Genomic DNA, 16,016 nt, shown 5'->3' on the forward strand with positions numbered 1-16,016 from the left:
GAAAACTAGAAAACTCTTAGAGAAAACATAGACATAGATCTATGTGACCTTGGTTAAGCAATGGTTTCTTAGGTATGACACCAAAAAAACCCACAAGAAACAACAACAAAAATAGATTAAACTTCATCAAAATAAAAACATTTGTCTTCAAAGGACACCATTATGAAAGTGAAAAGACAACAACCCACAAAATGGGAGAAAATATTTACAAATCATGTATCCGATAAGGAGCTAGTATCTAGAATATAGAAAGAACTATTGTAACTCAACAATAAAAAGACACATAACCAATTTAAAAATGAACAAAGAATTCAAACAGATATTTCTCCAAAAAAGATATATAAATGGCCAACAAGCACATGAAAAGATTGTTGACATTAGTAGTCTTTAGGGAAATATAAATGAAAGTCAGACTGAGAGACCACTTCACGTGCCATTATGGCTCTAATCAAAAAGACAGGGGCTTCCCCCTACAGCTGTTGTCACACACAGTTGTGAGGTCACCCAGGCTGCAGTGACTTGCCCCCAGCCTGAGGAGGAGGCCAAAGCACAGAGGAGGGCATTGCTGGAGGGCATTGCTGAAGGGCAGAGGAGGTGAACGCATCCTGACTAATATAACTAAGAATAACAACACAGTTCCTGAGTGCAAGCTTTATAACATCCCTACTTTTTAATCCACAATTTGGGAAGGCAGTCTTTTCCCTTTCCCTATCACCCTTGCCTCCATAAAGAGGGGCCTTTAAAAAAATTATGGTAAAATATACATTATATAAAATTTACCATTTTAACAATGTTAAGTGTATAATTCAGTGGTGTTAAGTACATTCACATTGTTGTCCAATCATCACCAGTATCTGCTCCAGAACTTTCTCATCATCGCAAACTGAAACTCTGTACCCATTAAACATGAAGAGGGTCTTAGGGAAAAAAAGGACAATAGCAAGTGTTGACAAGAATATGGAGAAACTGGAACCCTCATACATTGCTAGTGGGAGTGTAAAATGGTGCAGCCACTTAGAAAACTGTCTAGTAGTTCCTCAAAATGTAAAGTGTAGAGTTAACACATGACCCGGTCATTCCATTCCTAGGGTATATACCCAAAATAATTGAAAATATATAGCCACAAAAATGTGCACAAATGTTTGTAGCAGCCAAAAAACAGAAACAAGCCAAAAAGTGTCTTGGCACCTAAGTGTCTATACATGGATGAATGAATAAATAAACTGTAGTATATCCACACAATGAAATATTACTTGGCCATAAAATAGAATGAAGTACTGACACAGGCTACAACAAGAATGAACCTTGAAGACATTATGCCAAGTGAAAGAAGCCAGATACAAAAGGCCATGTATTGCAAAATTTCATTTATGTGAAATGTCCAGAAAAGACAAATCCACAGAGAGAGAAAGTAGATTGCCTAGGGCTGGGGCGAGGGGGATGCGAGTGACTGCTAAAGGGTGTGGAGTCTCTTTTTGAGGTGATGACGATGTTCTGGAATTAGATAGTGGTGGTTGTTGCGCAACTTTGCAAATATACTAAAAACCTCTGCATTGTACACTTTAATTGTAAATTTGTTTAAAAGAATGGGTTTTATGGTATGTGAATTATCTCTCAATTTAAAAAGAAAGAAAGGAAACACCCTCAGAAAAGCTACACATGATGATGATCAGCAGCTCCTTGAAGGAAGGGCAAACTCATCTGGGATATGTGAGATCTGGTGGGTTTAAGAAAATGCACATATCATGTCTAATATAAGAAAAAAATGCTCATTGTTAGGAAACCTGGCTTCCCACTTTGTTGACCTAAAAACTAAGTGTTTTACTCATTAAACAAATATATATGTGACATAATTAGTCTTTCTTGTGGGTTTTCTTGATTATTCTTTTGGTATGATAATGTTCCTAATGAAGACTGACAGTCCTTATATGTTCTATTTTATTTCTTTATAAATAAAAGTTTACTTTGGAAGGTAGATATCATAATTCATCCAGAACCTACTGATGCCCTGCTTGGTGATGTTTAACCAGAAGGCACACGTCATTGCCGTACAATTTTTGCCTGGCTACCCACAGAGTGCCCAAGTTTTTGCTCTTGCAGGCTGACTTTAGAGCAGGTCATACTAAGTGATGAATCAATGATTTGTGGAACTAGAGGAAAATTCTTGCCCAAAAGCTGACTTGCGTCTACCATGGTCCAAAGTTTTGTACCCAAATCTAGACCTAAAATAGTTTTTACTTCTTTCTTTATTCCCTAAAGGGCTTAAAGCTAGTTTTTTAAAACTTGGTTAGTTTTGCTTGTGAAATAGCCCTAAAAGGGAAGGGGAGTTTTATTTCCCTAAAATCTTCTATCCTGCTCAGACAGCAGGCAGTCTTAGGGAGCTTAATTTTTTTTTTTTTTTTAATCTGGATGAGGTCAAGTGTGAAGCAATACTTGGGTTACCATGACCTCTGCCTTCCTGTCCCTTCTCTGTCCTCCAAAGTTTTTTAGGATCATTACTCAAGGGTTTGCAAGTTCTAAAGGCAGATTCAGCACCAGTGAAGAGTTCGCAATGGAGCTAGGCACCTCCCTGAGGCCTCTTCCTTATATCAGCTGCTCCAGGACAAGGCCAGCCATCTGCCTCATATGCTCAAAAAGACTGTAGCAAATTCCTGCACCTGGCTGCATTTTCTCTCCACTTTTAGCCTTGAACCCTCTTCTTCCTTTGCTGAGCTTCTCTCAAACGTAACAGAAAGATCAGGGCTGCTTCTGCTCCATGCCAGAGAGATCCGTTGAAGTAGCCAGTCTTTGGACTTTGATTTGGGGTCTAAATATTTCGCTTGGAGAGATAGGCTTTGTCTTCGAGTTTAGTTCACCTTCTGCCCTCGCTATACCGGATCCCACTTTAGACCTTGGCCCTTCACTCACTGGGTCTCTATGTGTTTTTGTTCCAGTGCCTGGACTTATGTTTAACTCCTCGAGGGACCACTGCCAAGGCCTCTGGCTCAGCGCTGCTGACAGCCTGGTCAGTGGAGGAGCCCAAGGCGGCCAGTGCGAAGGCACACGAAGAATCCACATGCTGCAAATGAGCCCTTGGATAATTTTCTTGCTTAATGCTGGTGTACAAATTAACTATGCATTTACCCTGATTTCAAATGTACTGGAGAAGCTTATCATTTAAAGATGTTTGTTGAGGAATCCTTTGTAAAGTAATGAGGTTTGCAAATAGGTTTTGTTTTGCAGAAGCAAAATCCAGCACCATCGTTTAACTTTTTGACCTATTGGGGTTTTGTATTGGTACCCATTGGGTTTTCTTAAAGAAAGGCTCACCTTTATTTAGAAAGAATAAAACTTTCAGCACAAAGACTTAAAGTCTTGAATTTGTATGCTTTAATTTGCCTTTGGATCAGAATTATATCTGTATTTGCTCAACTGCATAAGCGATCTTGCCTCTTTGGTTTTGATAATGATGTTTGTACACTCTTAGGATGTGATAAGATTTAGGGCACATTCCTCCAAGGTAACTGTACAGACCCTCAAGTCAGGCCGCCTGGGCTCCAGGTCTGGCTGACTGGAGCAGGCTGCAGAGCCCCCCGTCAGGACAACGCAGCTGCTCACCTGGGCAGGAACACGTCCATCCTGGCTCTCTTCAGGCTGGAGGTCCAGATGTGGAGGATGCTGGCTGTGAGGTGAGGCTCAATGTGGCTCAGTGGGGTGTCTCTGTCTCTTGGCAGCAACAGGAGGAGACTGGCCGCATTTCCCAGGTATGGCAGCTCGAGCACCCCTACCCGATGGCCCGCAGGGTCCTGGAACTGGCCTGGGGATTCAGCGGATGGGGGGTTAGTTCTGTCCCAGGAGCCCAGGGAACCTAACAGTGCCAGACCCTGGGAAGGGCCAGCTCACAGAACTGGAAACAATGCATTTTATTAACAAACACGGTGTCCACCTCTGCCTCAGGGAACAGTTTGAGGCCGAAGACTGTGGGTAGCTGTGGCCATCTTTTCTACTCCTAAGACCTAGAACATCTCTAAGATATTCTCATGGGGCTCGGAGCCGCAGGGCCGGCAGCGGCTGGGCAGGGCGGGGATGATGGCACACGGGAGAGCCTGTCTTAAAGGGGCAGCCAGTCCAGTCCTGGCTTGTTGTTGCCATGTCAGGACCCAGGCTCTTTGGGCCAGATTTTCCTGTCTTTCGACAAAAGCTCTAAACCCAGATGTCACGGGAAATTTCTCAATTTCGAAAGCACTGTACAGGCCTAACGAAACAGGAGTCCGGGCTGGATTTGACCTGATGTAATTTGTACCCTGTGGGTCTCAGGACGGACAGCTGGGAGCTTGTGGGCTATGGCAATGGCTGGCTGAGGACAAGTCCAGGCCACTGGGCAGAGCCTGATTTCAGAAGCGTGTGATGGGACGGCGGCAGGTGGCAGCAGACCCAGATGGCCAGAGATCAGAAGACCCGGCGAGGGATGCTGGTGAATGCAGAGGCAGTGGCCAGCCTCCGTGACAGGGCAAGATGGGCAAGTAACATGCAGCATCCAGCTGGGCTGGGGAGACCTGGCGGTCTGTGGCAGCCCCGGTCTTGGGTGGAGCTCCAGGCCTGATCCCTTCCCTGGGAGGACCGGGGGGCCTGGGCCTTAATGTCAAGGGACAGCTGAGTTGGCGGGTCACTAAGGCAAAATCTTAGGGTCAGTGGGGAAAGACAGGGGCATGGTTCATACTCCTTATGGTATCTGTTCAATAAATATTTGCTCAGCCTCCATTATGTGCCAGCCACTGTGCACTGTACGCTGGGGAGAGTAAGAGCCTCTCAGAGCCTGCCTGCCAGCCACCACCCAGCGGACAGATCAAGCAGCCTGGGTCACAGCAGCGACGGGAAAATGTTAGGAGCAAGAACTACAATCCGCTGTGAAGGTACATTTTACTTATTCAATAGACGTTCTTTCATTCCCATCTTACTTGACCTCAATGAATAAGTATTGGTTGAATAAGCTAATGAATAAATTCACTGAGAACTCACAAGGGTCCTGTATGGAATCAAACCAGGATGATAACAAGTTTTCTAAACACCAAAGTTCCTAAAACACTGATTCAAGTCTCACTGGCTTAATTAGTGAATAACAACATAATTAGTCCCGCAAGCCGGAGGGAGCTGAGCCTGCAAACCAGGGTTTGGCGGGGTGCCGGGGAGAGGAGGTGTGTAGGGGGCAGGGCAGCGGGGGATGGGCAGCGGGGTCCCTCCCTCCCTGGCCTCGTTGGGGCCCCACCGGAGCATCCACAGCACTCACTAGTCTGCTGGGATGGGGGGCAGCCTGGCGTACCTCCACCGCGAGGGGAGTGAGGGACAGTGGGCAGGGTGGGCAGGCAGAGAACCCTGGTATTTCAGGCCAGTGGCACTTTCGGGTGGACATGCTCTCGAGAACCTTCTAGACTGGACTCTCAACCTTCCATCCTTTCTCAGCACCGAACACTGAGGCCGGTGTTCATTTTACGGGAGTGACTGCCAGGGGAAGGGGTTTGCCCAAACATTCTTGGTTTCACACTAACTCCCCCCTTCACTCAGCGCAGAAGGGAAGGCCAGGCATGAACTCTGGTTTCTCTTCCCCGTCTGCTCCCTCACTATCCTGACAATCTCCTGCTCCCTGGTCTGTCCTTCCTCCATGGGCCCCGCACAGCCGAGGGTATCGCAGTGATGCTCAGCCCCATCCTTTCAGAGCGAAGCTCTGGCCTCCCCTCCTGCCCTCACGGCTCCCTCCCGGGCTCTCGCGGCTCACCATAGTTGACCTCGGCCGTTTGGTACATCATGGGGACCTGGAGGACGACGTCCTGGGCACAGGTGAAAGGCAGGAGCTGAGTGTCCGAGAAGGAGAATCGGTGCCGCCAGGCACTCTGGAAGGACACGGTGCTCACCAGCACCAGCTGTGCGGACTCCATGCCGCTGCCGCCTTGCTCCCAGGTGGAGCCCCCGGGACGCTCACCTGCAGGCAGAGAGCGGAGCGCCACTGTGATGCTGACGCCTGCGTGCACACCCTCCCGGGTGCTGAGGCATCCCCGAAATTGGGTTTGTAGCTTGCTTTTTAGTACTTAGTTGTGGAACTGTAGTGTTTGTAATGAGCTGTGGTTGGAGACCATGCTTTAATTTTTTCCCGAACAGCTTGGGATGCTCTGGCTTGTTCCAGCTGTGTTCCAGCTGGGACCGTTTCCCAGGAAGCGCAAGGCCTGCGCAGCTCAGACAGCCCCCTGGGAGGGACTGGGCGTTGTGATGGGAGACGCTGCACAGTGTCACCTCTACCCCCCACCCCCATGGCCCCAAATGCTGCTGGGCCTTATGCCTGACAGAGCTTTTGTTTACACAACAACGTCCAGGGCACGGGCTTGAAATTTCGGAGCGGGCTGGCCACCCGTCAAGCGGCCACGTTGCTCCAGCTCGTTATTCATTTACTAAACACACACTTTGCGCTAGGCTCTGTTTTCAGTGCTTAGCAAACGCTCCCCAACTCCCCCTGCCAGTTCTATTGTTATTCCCAGTTTTAAAGATGGGGCACCATGACTCAGATAGGTTGTCTAAGGTCTCATACTTGTGAGCTACAAAGTCACCATCCGCCCAGTTACCCAAGACAGAGACCTTGGATTTGAACCCAAGCAGCCTGGCCCCGGTCTCGGGGCACCAACTACCCCTCTTTCTTGGAGGACCATCCATTCCCCCGGCGCCACGCCGACCCCTACCCGCAGGGTTGATAGCAGCAAACCGTGGCCTTGCGTCTCCCAGCAGCACAACAGCTGCAACAGGGAGTTAAACGTTTTTAAGTCAATTGAAAGACATTGTGAAACGTTGGAGAAAACTGAAAGAGAGGAAACCTCCTCATCAATAAAGATCTTAACGTCTGCATTTTAACTCTGCACTCCTGCCGGCAAACATATTGTTCTCAATTCGTAAAGTACGTATTCCCTGTTCTGTCTTTTTTTTTTTTTTGCAGTACGTGGGCTTCTCACTGCTGTGGCCTCTCCCGCTGGGGAGCACAGGCTCCGGATGCGCAGGCTCAGCGGCCATGGCTCACGGGCCCAGCCGCTCTGCGGCATGTGGGATCCTCCCGGACCGGGGCACGAACCCACGTCCCCTGCATCGGCAGGCGGACTCTCAACCACTGCGCCACCAGGGAAGCCCCCTGTTCTGTCTTTTAAACCCTGGGTCTTCAACGTTCTTCCTATTTCTGTGTAACCTTTGTAATCATCAAGGATGCTGGAGCCAGACTGCCTGGGTTAGAATCCTGGCTCTGCGGGTGCAGGGCAGGAGGCATGATTCTCTGTGCCTCAGTTTCTCTGTTTGTAAAATGGGGACAATAATAGCACTTACCTCTTAGTATTACTGTGAGGGGGAACTGAGCTAATAGGCACGGAGCACTTAGAAGGGTTCTGGATAAACTGAGCACTCAGTAGGTGTTAATGATGTTCATCCTCTTTGATGGTGATTACAGCTGCATGATATGTAGGTGCTATAGTTCATTGAATCATCCCTAATTTCTGGACAGGTAGGTTATGTATCAGTCTTTTTCTTTGATAATACTGGGCTAACCATCTTATTACATACAAGTATTTCCTTAAGCTAAATTCCCAAGGTACCACTTTTGGGGCTCCTACTGCATCTTGCTCTGAAGGCAGTTAGCTGTCGATGAGAACAGAGCTCAGTGGGAACACACCTTGGGGCACTGCATGGAACAAAGCCTGCAGGGCTCGGCTGGGGGTGGGAGGCTCTGAAGAGCGCCCTTCTGGGTGTGCCTGCGTTTGTGCCTGTGTCTCTGGGGTGGGGGAGGGGCAGAATGGGACCCAAAGGGAGCTTTGCTTCACTCAAGGGTAAGGTCTTCCAACAGAAGCTTCTGCTGCAATTGAGGGCGGCCTGAGTACCTGTCGCCTGGCTTCTGATGAGTAACGGGGGGGACCTGTCTCTTCAGCCCTCCGCCTTTAGCCTCATCAAGGTGGACGGTTTTCCTTTACCTGTGGTCTGCCTGGGGGCCCATCCGTTGGCCAGGATGGTGGTGCCATTGGGCTCCCTGAGGTTGGCTGCCTCCAGGCTGCTGTTGGCCCACCGGGAGACCTGCTCCACGAAGCAGGGGGTGAGTGGCATCCCTGTTTGCACGTAGAGGGTGCAGGTCAGCTCCAGCTTGGTGCCAGGGCTGGTGCTGGGTAGTGCGGCATAAACAGCTCGAAGCCACTCTCTGACCCTTGGGTCTGCAAAAAAGATGTTGAGATCAATCAAAATGGTGAGTGTAAGAGAGGAGTCAGCCCCAGCTCTGCTTGCACGTTGCATGGGAATGGGACCCCAGAGGCTCCACTCTTATTTCCCATGGTTCATCCACCATAGACAGTCAAATTGGTAAAGTCATAGCTAAGTTGCTCAGGAATTAGCCTGGATACACAGATTAAAAGTTGAGGGGGAAGAAACTGTGCTAGATTTGAAAGAAATCAGCCTGGGATTAAGTCAAATAGAAAAAGACTACCAACCTCCCAGAGACTATGCTTCCTAAACACCTTGAGTCAGAAATGTAGCCCAGTGCTACATTCCCTCATCCCCCTGAGCCCCAGCAGACAGCCCGTTATTCATGTCAGCGAGAACCTGCAAGAATGTTGAGGAAATAATAGGTATTTGAGAGAGTCGATGGTTTCCACCTTCCTGATGGCAGCTGGACTTCTGGTTATTCACTACGTACACAGGAGATTGCTTCCTTCTCTCCATAATCAATAGTAGATTTCTTTTTCATGCTATTGTTCACAACTGCGGGTCTCTTTCCCCCAGCCCTGGGCATCTGGAGCTGGAGCTAGGCCTCTCGCCTGCTGCTGAGTCACGACACAGTTGAGTATCCTCCTGAGACGTGCAGGCCGGGCTTTTCCAGCAGTCAGGACCCCTTCCCAGGCAGGCTGCCTCTGGAATACAGCCCTTCCCTTGTCCTCCTGGCCTCCCCTTCGTCTTAGGCATGGCCCAGTGGCTGCCCACAAATCTCCCCCGTGACACCCAGGCTTTGCACCCTATTCCTGCCCCACCCTGCCCCTACTGGCTCTCCCAGGGTGCCAGGTAGAGTGACGCTCTGTCTTGGCTTGGAGGTCTGTGCACACCATGTCTCCTCCTTCATGTCACAGAGGCCAGGCCAAGAGGCAGCAGCAGACCCCCTACCCCTGACGTGCCGGCCAGAGTCCTTCTGGGGACACAGGCATCCAGAATACACGCTGGCCAGGGTCCCCAGCCACCAGGCTGCAGAACGGGGTTGTGGGCAGATTCTACTCCACAGAACTTTCACTACCAAAGCTGCTTCTTAGAGTCGACAACTGTGCTGCTACTCAAGTGCTTGCTTTTTTATTTTAATGAGAAAAGCCATGAATGAAAAAAAATACCCATCAGACTTTCCTCTACTGAGGAAGGTCATAAGTACTTATGGAATCATGTCCCTGTAGAATGTAGACTGTCTGCAGGGGAGAACGGAGACATTTCTGTGGTCCTCGGTGTCACGTGACCTTAGGGGGTGGTCACAGAGCTCTCTGTCCTCTCACCCTCTCTGGCCCAGAGGACCAGCTGTCCTTCTAGCCTGGCACGTCCAATTAGCAGAGTCAAGAGGCTTGAGAAATCTTGTCTCCACCTGAGCCTGCTTTGTCCCTACCATTAGCACATTGGAAGTGCTTTTCTAGATGCTGCCGGAATGAACAGACATCGTCAGAATAAAAGATACTGAAGGTTGACGGTGTTCACACTCTGTTAAACGCTCTACATGCGTGATCACGGTTAACCCTTTCTACAACCCTGTGAATTAAGTGCAATTATGATCCCACGTATAGATGAGGGAGCTGGGGCTCAGGCAAATTAATAAACTTGCTCAGTGTTACCCGGCGTCACCCTCCCCACTCCCACCCTCTGGTGAAGGACAGGTGGGCTGGGAACAGTCTGCTCCTATGCTCGGGAGAGCCTCACGAAGCCTCCTGTTTTGCTGCGCGTTTCCTAGGTCTTGTCTGTAATGGGGCAAAAGGGACTGACGTGAGTGGTGACAATCGGCTCCCCCCTCCGCCCCAGCCCTTGAAACTGCTGCTTCAATTCCTCTCTCCCCCGCCTCCCCTCCTACAAAGCTGTCCTGCCTGCTGGAGGGGCTGGATGGATCTAACAGAATGCTGAGCCAGAAGGAGGGAAACCAGGGGGCTGCAGTAGATCAGGAATGTAGTGGGGAGGGTGGAGGGTCTGAAGGGAGGGTCCCTGGGATGGCGCAGAGTGGCAGGAAAGTGCTAGAAGAAATGGTATTTTCCTGAGTCCCGCTGCAGACCAGCCTTTTAACTCATTTGAGAGACCAGCTTGGAAAGAGCCTTCCTTCTCAATACATTAGCTGAACTGAACGTCTTGAATGTGACGCTGAATCCAGGGGCGGGGGGAGGGGTTCTGGATTGTCAGATTAATGTATATAAAATTCTCAGTTGGCAATTTGTGATGCTGATTAAAGAGGGTTAAGTTTCAGATGATGTGCAAAGGGTTTGGTTGAGCTGAGAGAGTGATGAGGATGAGTCTGGTGAAAAATCAAGAAGGTAAGGTGCTTAGATATGTTTCTGCAACTGCTCAGTGGTTGACAGTGGGGCTAAAGAGTTGAGGAAACAGCATAGGACTGGAGTCAGAAAATCTGGAACTGGAATCCACTTGCCTGGTGGGTGAGCTGAGTCTTACCAAATCATTAACCTCTTGTCTCACTTGTAAAATGGGGACTTTAGGAGGCCTAGCGATTGCATATGGTTTCTATAAGGACCAAATGACATAATGACTGTAAAAGTGAGTCCATATGCGTCATCAAACAAGATTCTTTCCCAGGGGCCAGGCTACCTCCATCTCTGAGGCCTCTGTTCCCAGCATCATTCTTGTGATGAATAGAAAGCTGTAAAGCGTTCTTTATTAATTTACCTGGAAAAGCAATGGAAATTCCTCCAACTTGGATCATTGGGAAATCGTGTGTTTCATGCGGCGAAAACAAAGGTATTTTGGGGGAATATCACTGGTGCCTGTTCTGAAACTCATGCTGTGCTTTAGCACCAGCAAGTGGGGATCCTGGCAAAGCTGCTGGTGGTCACCTATTGACTGGATGTCAGTGAGAAGACAGGGCCCATGGGTCCCACTGTGAACTTGGATGGATCTCTGTTGATCAGACGGGAACAATGCCCCAAGCCCGTGGACTGTGGGTTCATGTCCCTGGTCTGCACCCACTTGTAAAAGAAAGGCTGGGCCAGGGCAGGGGTGGTGGGCAGTGGCAGGTTGTTTTTCAATCAGCACGCATGTGATTCTCTGAGCAATTTTGTGGCAAACAAAAATCCAGGGGTATTCTATTAACTAGAACTCTGTAAGCAGCACATTCCTGTTTATAATAATTAACCATGACTCCATAAGATAATGAAGCCATTTATGAGTAAGAAAAAAAAAGGTGGGATTATGTTCCACAGAGTCTGACCCTTAAGCAATTCTGGAAGTTTGGTAATTCTTGAATGGGCTCTATGGAAACCCTGTTAATCATCATATTTGGTTAACCAGGTACCATGATTGTCCCTGTAAACAAAGAATTGACTGTCATCAGTTCTCTTTCTCTGCAGGGTAACTGCACTTGCATTTCTCACTTTCCCCATAACCCTGACTTCTGGGAGAATCTGTTTCAAGGCTGAAATGCCTGCCCCTCTTTCATATTCCTATTTATTCTTCATTACCTAGCTCAGGTGTCATGTTTTCTGGGGAGCCTTCCTGATCTGCCAGTGGAATAAATCATTCCCTCCCCTGTACTAACTTATTTCAAATGAGTACACTCACTGCCTTGTGTTAGAATGTGTTTCTATGCACATCGTTCCTATGAGACTAAGCTTTTGTGTTCAGCGGTTTCCTTACATACCTGGCTGCTAAATTCCTGGCGTAATACCAGCCCACGTGGCAGGAGCTCAAAAGTACTTGATGGATTGCGTTGCACTGAATCTAATGTGGCTATCCAAGAGTGAGTCCATGGATACGTGCATTTCCGTGATATACTTGCTGAGGAAAATCCAGCTTGATAACTTATGTTTGTCTTCACTTATCCCCAGAGAGAAAACACATTTGTCTGTTGGCCAGCAGGCCCCCAAGAATTGTTTTGGCAAAGGACAGGGTATGGATGGAGGGGGACAGGATGCACAGCTGGTGCCTTGTGGCCTGATGTTTGGAGTGCTCACCTTTACTTGCCAACTCAAGATTCCAACTCAAAGGAAGCTCTTGCCATGACTTCCTGCACTTTCTAAAAAGTATTAATTTATACAATTGTAGCTCCCATCCTTTTTTACTGGCATCTTATTCTAAGAGAAGAAAAAGCTGTGTGCACGAGTGTCAGTGTTTGTATGGAGTTGGGAGGTTGGGACCAAGGCCAGGCTTTGCCAGGCCCTGAGTGTGGGCCAGGCGTGGCTGACCTGGCATTCATGAGACTCTTGCCGCCACTGACAGAGCTGTTCTGAAGCCCATAATCATAGAATTATGTTGGTAGGTATGGCCCTGACTTGAAGTCACAGATTTATGAAAGCAGGTTGGTCAAGAGCATGAGCTCTGAATCCAGACAGCCTGGGCTTGAGTCCCAACTCTGCTGCTTCCTAGCTGTGTGATCTTGGGCACGTTGCTTGTACTCTCTGTGCCTAACTAAGCTCATCTCTAAAATAGGTTTGACGAGATAATTACCTACCTCAATAGGGTTGTTGGGACAATGAATTAAATTATATTTGTAAAGTGCTTCAAGCACATCCTGACACCTAGTAAGCGCTATGAAACGGCTTGTGAAATGCAACTGAGAAATTGCCACCAAACCTAGAGTAGAGGGAACCTTAAACATCATCTGGAGTAACGATGCAGAGTTTGAGTGCCTTCTGCTGTGCACTTGCCCGTGGGCAACCTTCTCTGCCTGCCCCCCGGGGGCAGCCTGAACGGGAGGAGGGTAAGTGTGAGCAGGGCAGTGGGCGTGGGCAGCAGAGTAGGGGGAGCAGCGGCCCGCTTACCGTGGACGGTGTACCCCAGGGCCTGGACCAGCTGCCTCTGGGTGTTCCCCTGGGCTCCGAACTGCAGGAGCTCCAGAGGGATGAACGCGCCGGCGGGGGAGAGGACCAGGTTGGTTCGGTTGCCGCCCGTGGCCACGATCCGGTAGAGGCGAAGCGCGAGCTCCGTCCTCAGCAGCGTCAGGTCCTCAGGGAGGTCGCTGGCTCCTCCAGGGGGGCAGGCATGAAGGAGGAAGAGAGCAAGCAGGACAGACCTCATGGTTCCTGCAGTGGAGGGAAGAGAGGCAAGTGAGGCAAGAGCCGGTCCATCCTGCAGGGAAGCAGGCATCGGGCGCTGGGACAGGCTGAGGGTGATGATCACTTAGCTGGCTTATTACCCACCCCGTCCACCCGCACCAGATGCTTCACTGTATCCTGTTGTGTCTGCGTTAGAAATACTGAGAAACCAAACTGTGAGTTGGAAGGCCTGGATTTTAGGCCTGCTCTGTCACGTACTATATGTGTGACCTTGGGTGAAGCTCTGGTCAGACCAGAAGCAAACCATTATGTTGGAAAATAAATGTAAGAAGTACATCCTACTCATGTTTCTTGGTACTTAGCCAGCTTATAGCTGGGCTGTGTCTATCATTAATAATAATAGTAATATAATAGTAATATAATAAGAAGAATATACTATGTTAAAAAGGACTTAGTATATTTTCTCAGTTAATCATTACAACAATCTTACAAGGTAGCTGTTATTATATTGTAAATATAGAGATGATGAGGTTTAGAGAGCTCGGTGGCTCATTTAAAAATACATGAGCATAGAAAGAGGCCCAAGACTCCAGTCCTGGTCTCCTATGGGTGGTACATGAAATATTGGGAATCTAAATGCACATTAAAATATCGAGCCATGAGCTAATTGTACCCAGCTTATCAGAATTCTTGCAATGTGAATTATTCTCATAAAAAAGAACAGTTTCACAGAGAGTAGAATGATACAAATATAACTCCTACTACAGAAAGGTACCCCTTCGAGGAAGAGAGTGCATCAGTTGGAAATTAATGCAAAGAAAAGAAGGTAAAGCAAAAAGTGTCTTCAGTGACTATGCTACATAGACAGCCTGCAGCAATTTCTGCTAAGTTGTCTGACTTTGGTGTCAGACAGGATTGGTGTGAGAGAGGCCCAGTCCAAAGTCATCTGAGGATGAGAAATTTGCATGTAAAGCCACTGGACTCAAAGGTGTTTATTTCAGATAAAGACCCCACATGGAAGAGCATCCTTTTTCTCAACTCTTCCATCCTGTAGGCAAGCACAAAGGCAGTGCTTGGAGGACTTGGCGTCTCAGTGGGAGGGACGTGCATGGACGTGGGGGTCTTTCTGTGTGTGTGTTTGGAGGTGGAGGGTCCCAGCCCAGGGTCATTGTGAAATGACCAGTTCCCAGTGGTCTTGAAGCTCCTATCGCCTCCCGCAGGGACAGAGCAACTAGACCTTCATGCCCCTGGGCTCCCCGTGACCACATCCCAGCCGTGGTTCACCACAGATGAGCTGTTTACTCACGGACTCTTGTATGGGACGGTCAGAGTTTCCTCGCTTGTTTCTGTTCTTGTGGGTCTCCAGCGTTAACGTGCTCCCCTTTTAAAAAAGTGGAGCAGAATCTGCTTTGAATCACAAGACAGCATAGGGAGGAAGCTGGCAATTGCCGTCTCTGTCGGCGATGTCTCTACCACTCGGTCCAAATTCCTGGAGCCTGAGGTCCCGCAGAGAGCCAGGGGAAGGAGCACAGCCCGGCCAGCCAAGCCCAGATCGGAAACAGAGCGGGCCCTGGGGAGGGAGCCAGCCATACCCCGTCAAGCCTTCTTAGGCTTGTGACCTGGTTGTACCAGCAAGGAACCCCTCATCTAACCCTTTGTCACTTTGAGGAATTTCACTGATAACTCTGCCATTAGGGCTTTTGCTGGGTACCAGGTACCTAATGCTTCTCCCCTCCTCCTGTGAAGAAAACAATAAATCAGTCATTGGGCATGACTTGAGACTTTTAGCAAATGGCATTCTGCAAAAAAGAAAAAAAAACAAAAAAAAACCAATGCAAGATATAGCACAGTCAGTTTGGAACAGGGTGACTTGCCTTATTTATTATTAATAAAAGTGAATGCTCTTATTTATATGTAATATAATAAATATTATAAGTACTATTAACAATCTTGTTCTTCTCAGATACAACAGTTAATAAATCTGATGACTCAGTTCGAGAAAGAGACCATGTTGTCAATAAGCGAATGCACATTTTGGGAAAGAATAAGCAGATTCTATCCAAAGTCTGTCCTTGTGACCTATTCAGAATTGCATGCATTTCAATTAAGGTCTTAGGCATTGTATTAAGTACAAAATACATGGTAGGTTATATGTTGTTAATGATTAAAGAAAAGATTTGGAAGATCTAGTAACTTTCTCTCAGGCACCTGTTAGAGTTAATATTTGAAAAAGAATGAGGCTGTTTTTCTTCTGACGACTACTCCCACCCTTGTAATCAGGGGGTAATTCACTTTAAAGTAAACTGTTGACACTCAAGCCGGGAATAGTTTATATGTCTTAGGATAGTTACACCTCTAGAACTGTTTCACATGAAATTTCCCCAAATCTTTAATGTAGATATAGTGCATTCTTGCATGCTTTGAACTCTAAGTTGTAGTATGATGGGGGAATAAATGTGTATAACTTATTCTACAGCATCCAGAGCTGGTATCCCATCCATCCATCCATCCATCCATCCATCCATCCATCCATCCATCCAATAGCTCTTAACTTGCCTACTAGGTTCCAAGGCACTGTGCCAGGTCTGGTGGATGTAGCAGTGAACCAGCAACCTGGGCTCAGCTCTCAGGGGACCTACAGTCTTGTTCCCTGAGTGCAGACTTTTGATGTTGATACTGACGGTTTTAAGAAAAAGAACCAACCATGAAGAGGACCATGGTAACTTGCAAGGGCTGTCTCCCAATGCTGTGAGTTCCCCGTGGTTGCAATTATTTGAGCAGAAGCTGATTCAC

At 48.1% G+C, this 16,016-nt stretch overlaps 1 protein-coding gene across 1 annotated transcript in view; it reads right to left on the minus strand.

The window, feature by feature from the left end:
- Positions 1-16,016, minus strand: part of SERPINE3 (serpin family E member 3) — a gene marked incomplete at its 5' end in the record, with an annotated part of 41,995 nt that overhangs the window by 18,422 nt on the left and 7,557 nt on the right. The window contains 5 exons of the mRNA XM_081214691.1: positions 3,598-3,796; positions 5,753-5,956; positions 7,971-8,204; positions 12,990-13,250; positions 13,364-13,506. Coding sequence (XP_081070817.1) covers positions 3,598-3,796; positions 5,753-5,956; positions 7,971-8,204; positions 12,990-13,250; positions 13,364-13,506 — 1,041 coding nt within the window. The remainder of the gene's footprint in view (positions 1-3,597; positions 3,797-5,752; positions 5,957-7,970; positions 8,205-12,989; positions 13,251-13,363; positions 13,507-16,016) is intronic.

Source organism: Mesoplodon bidens, assembly GCF_964165515.1.
Source record: "Mesoplodon bidens genome assembly, chromosome: 17".
Lineage (NCBI taxonomy): Eukaryota > Metazoa > Chordata > Mammalia > Artiodactyla > Ziphiidae > Mesoplodon > Mesoplodon bidens.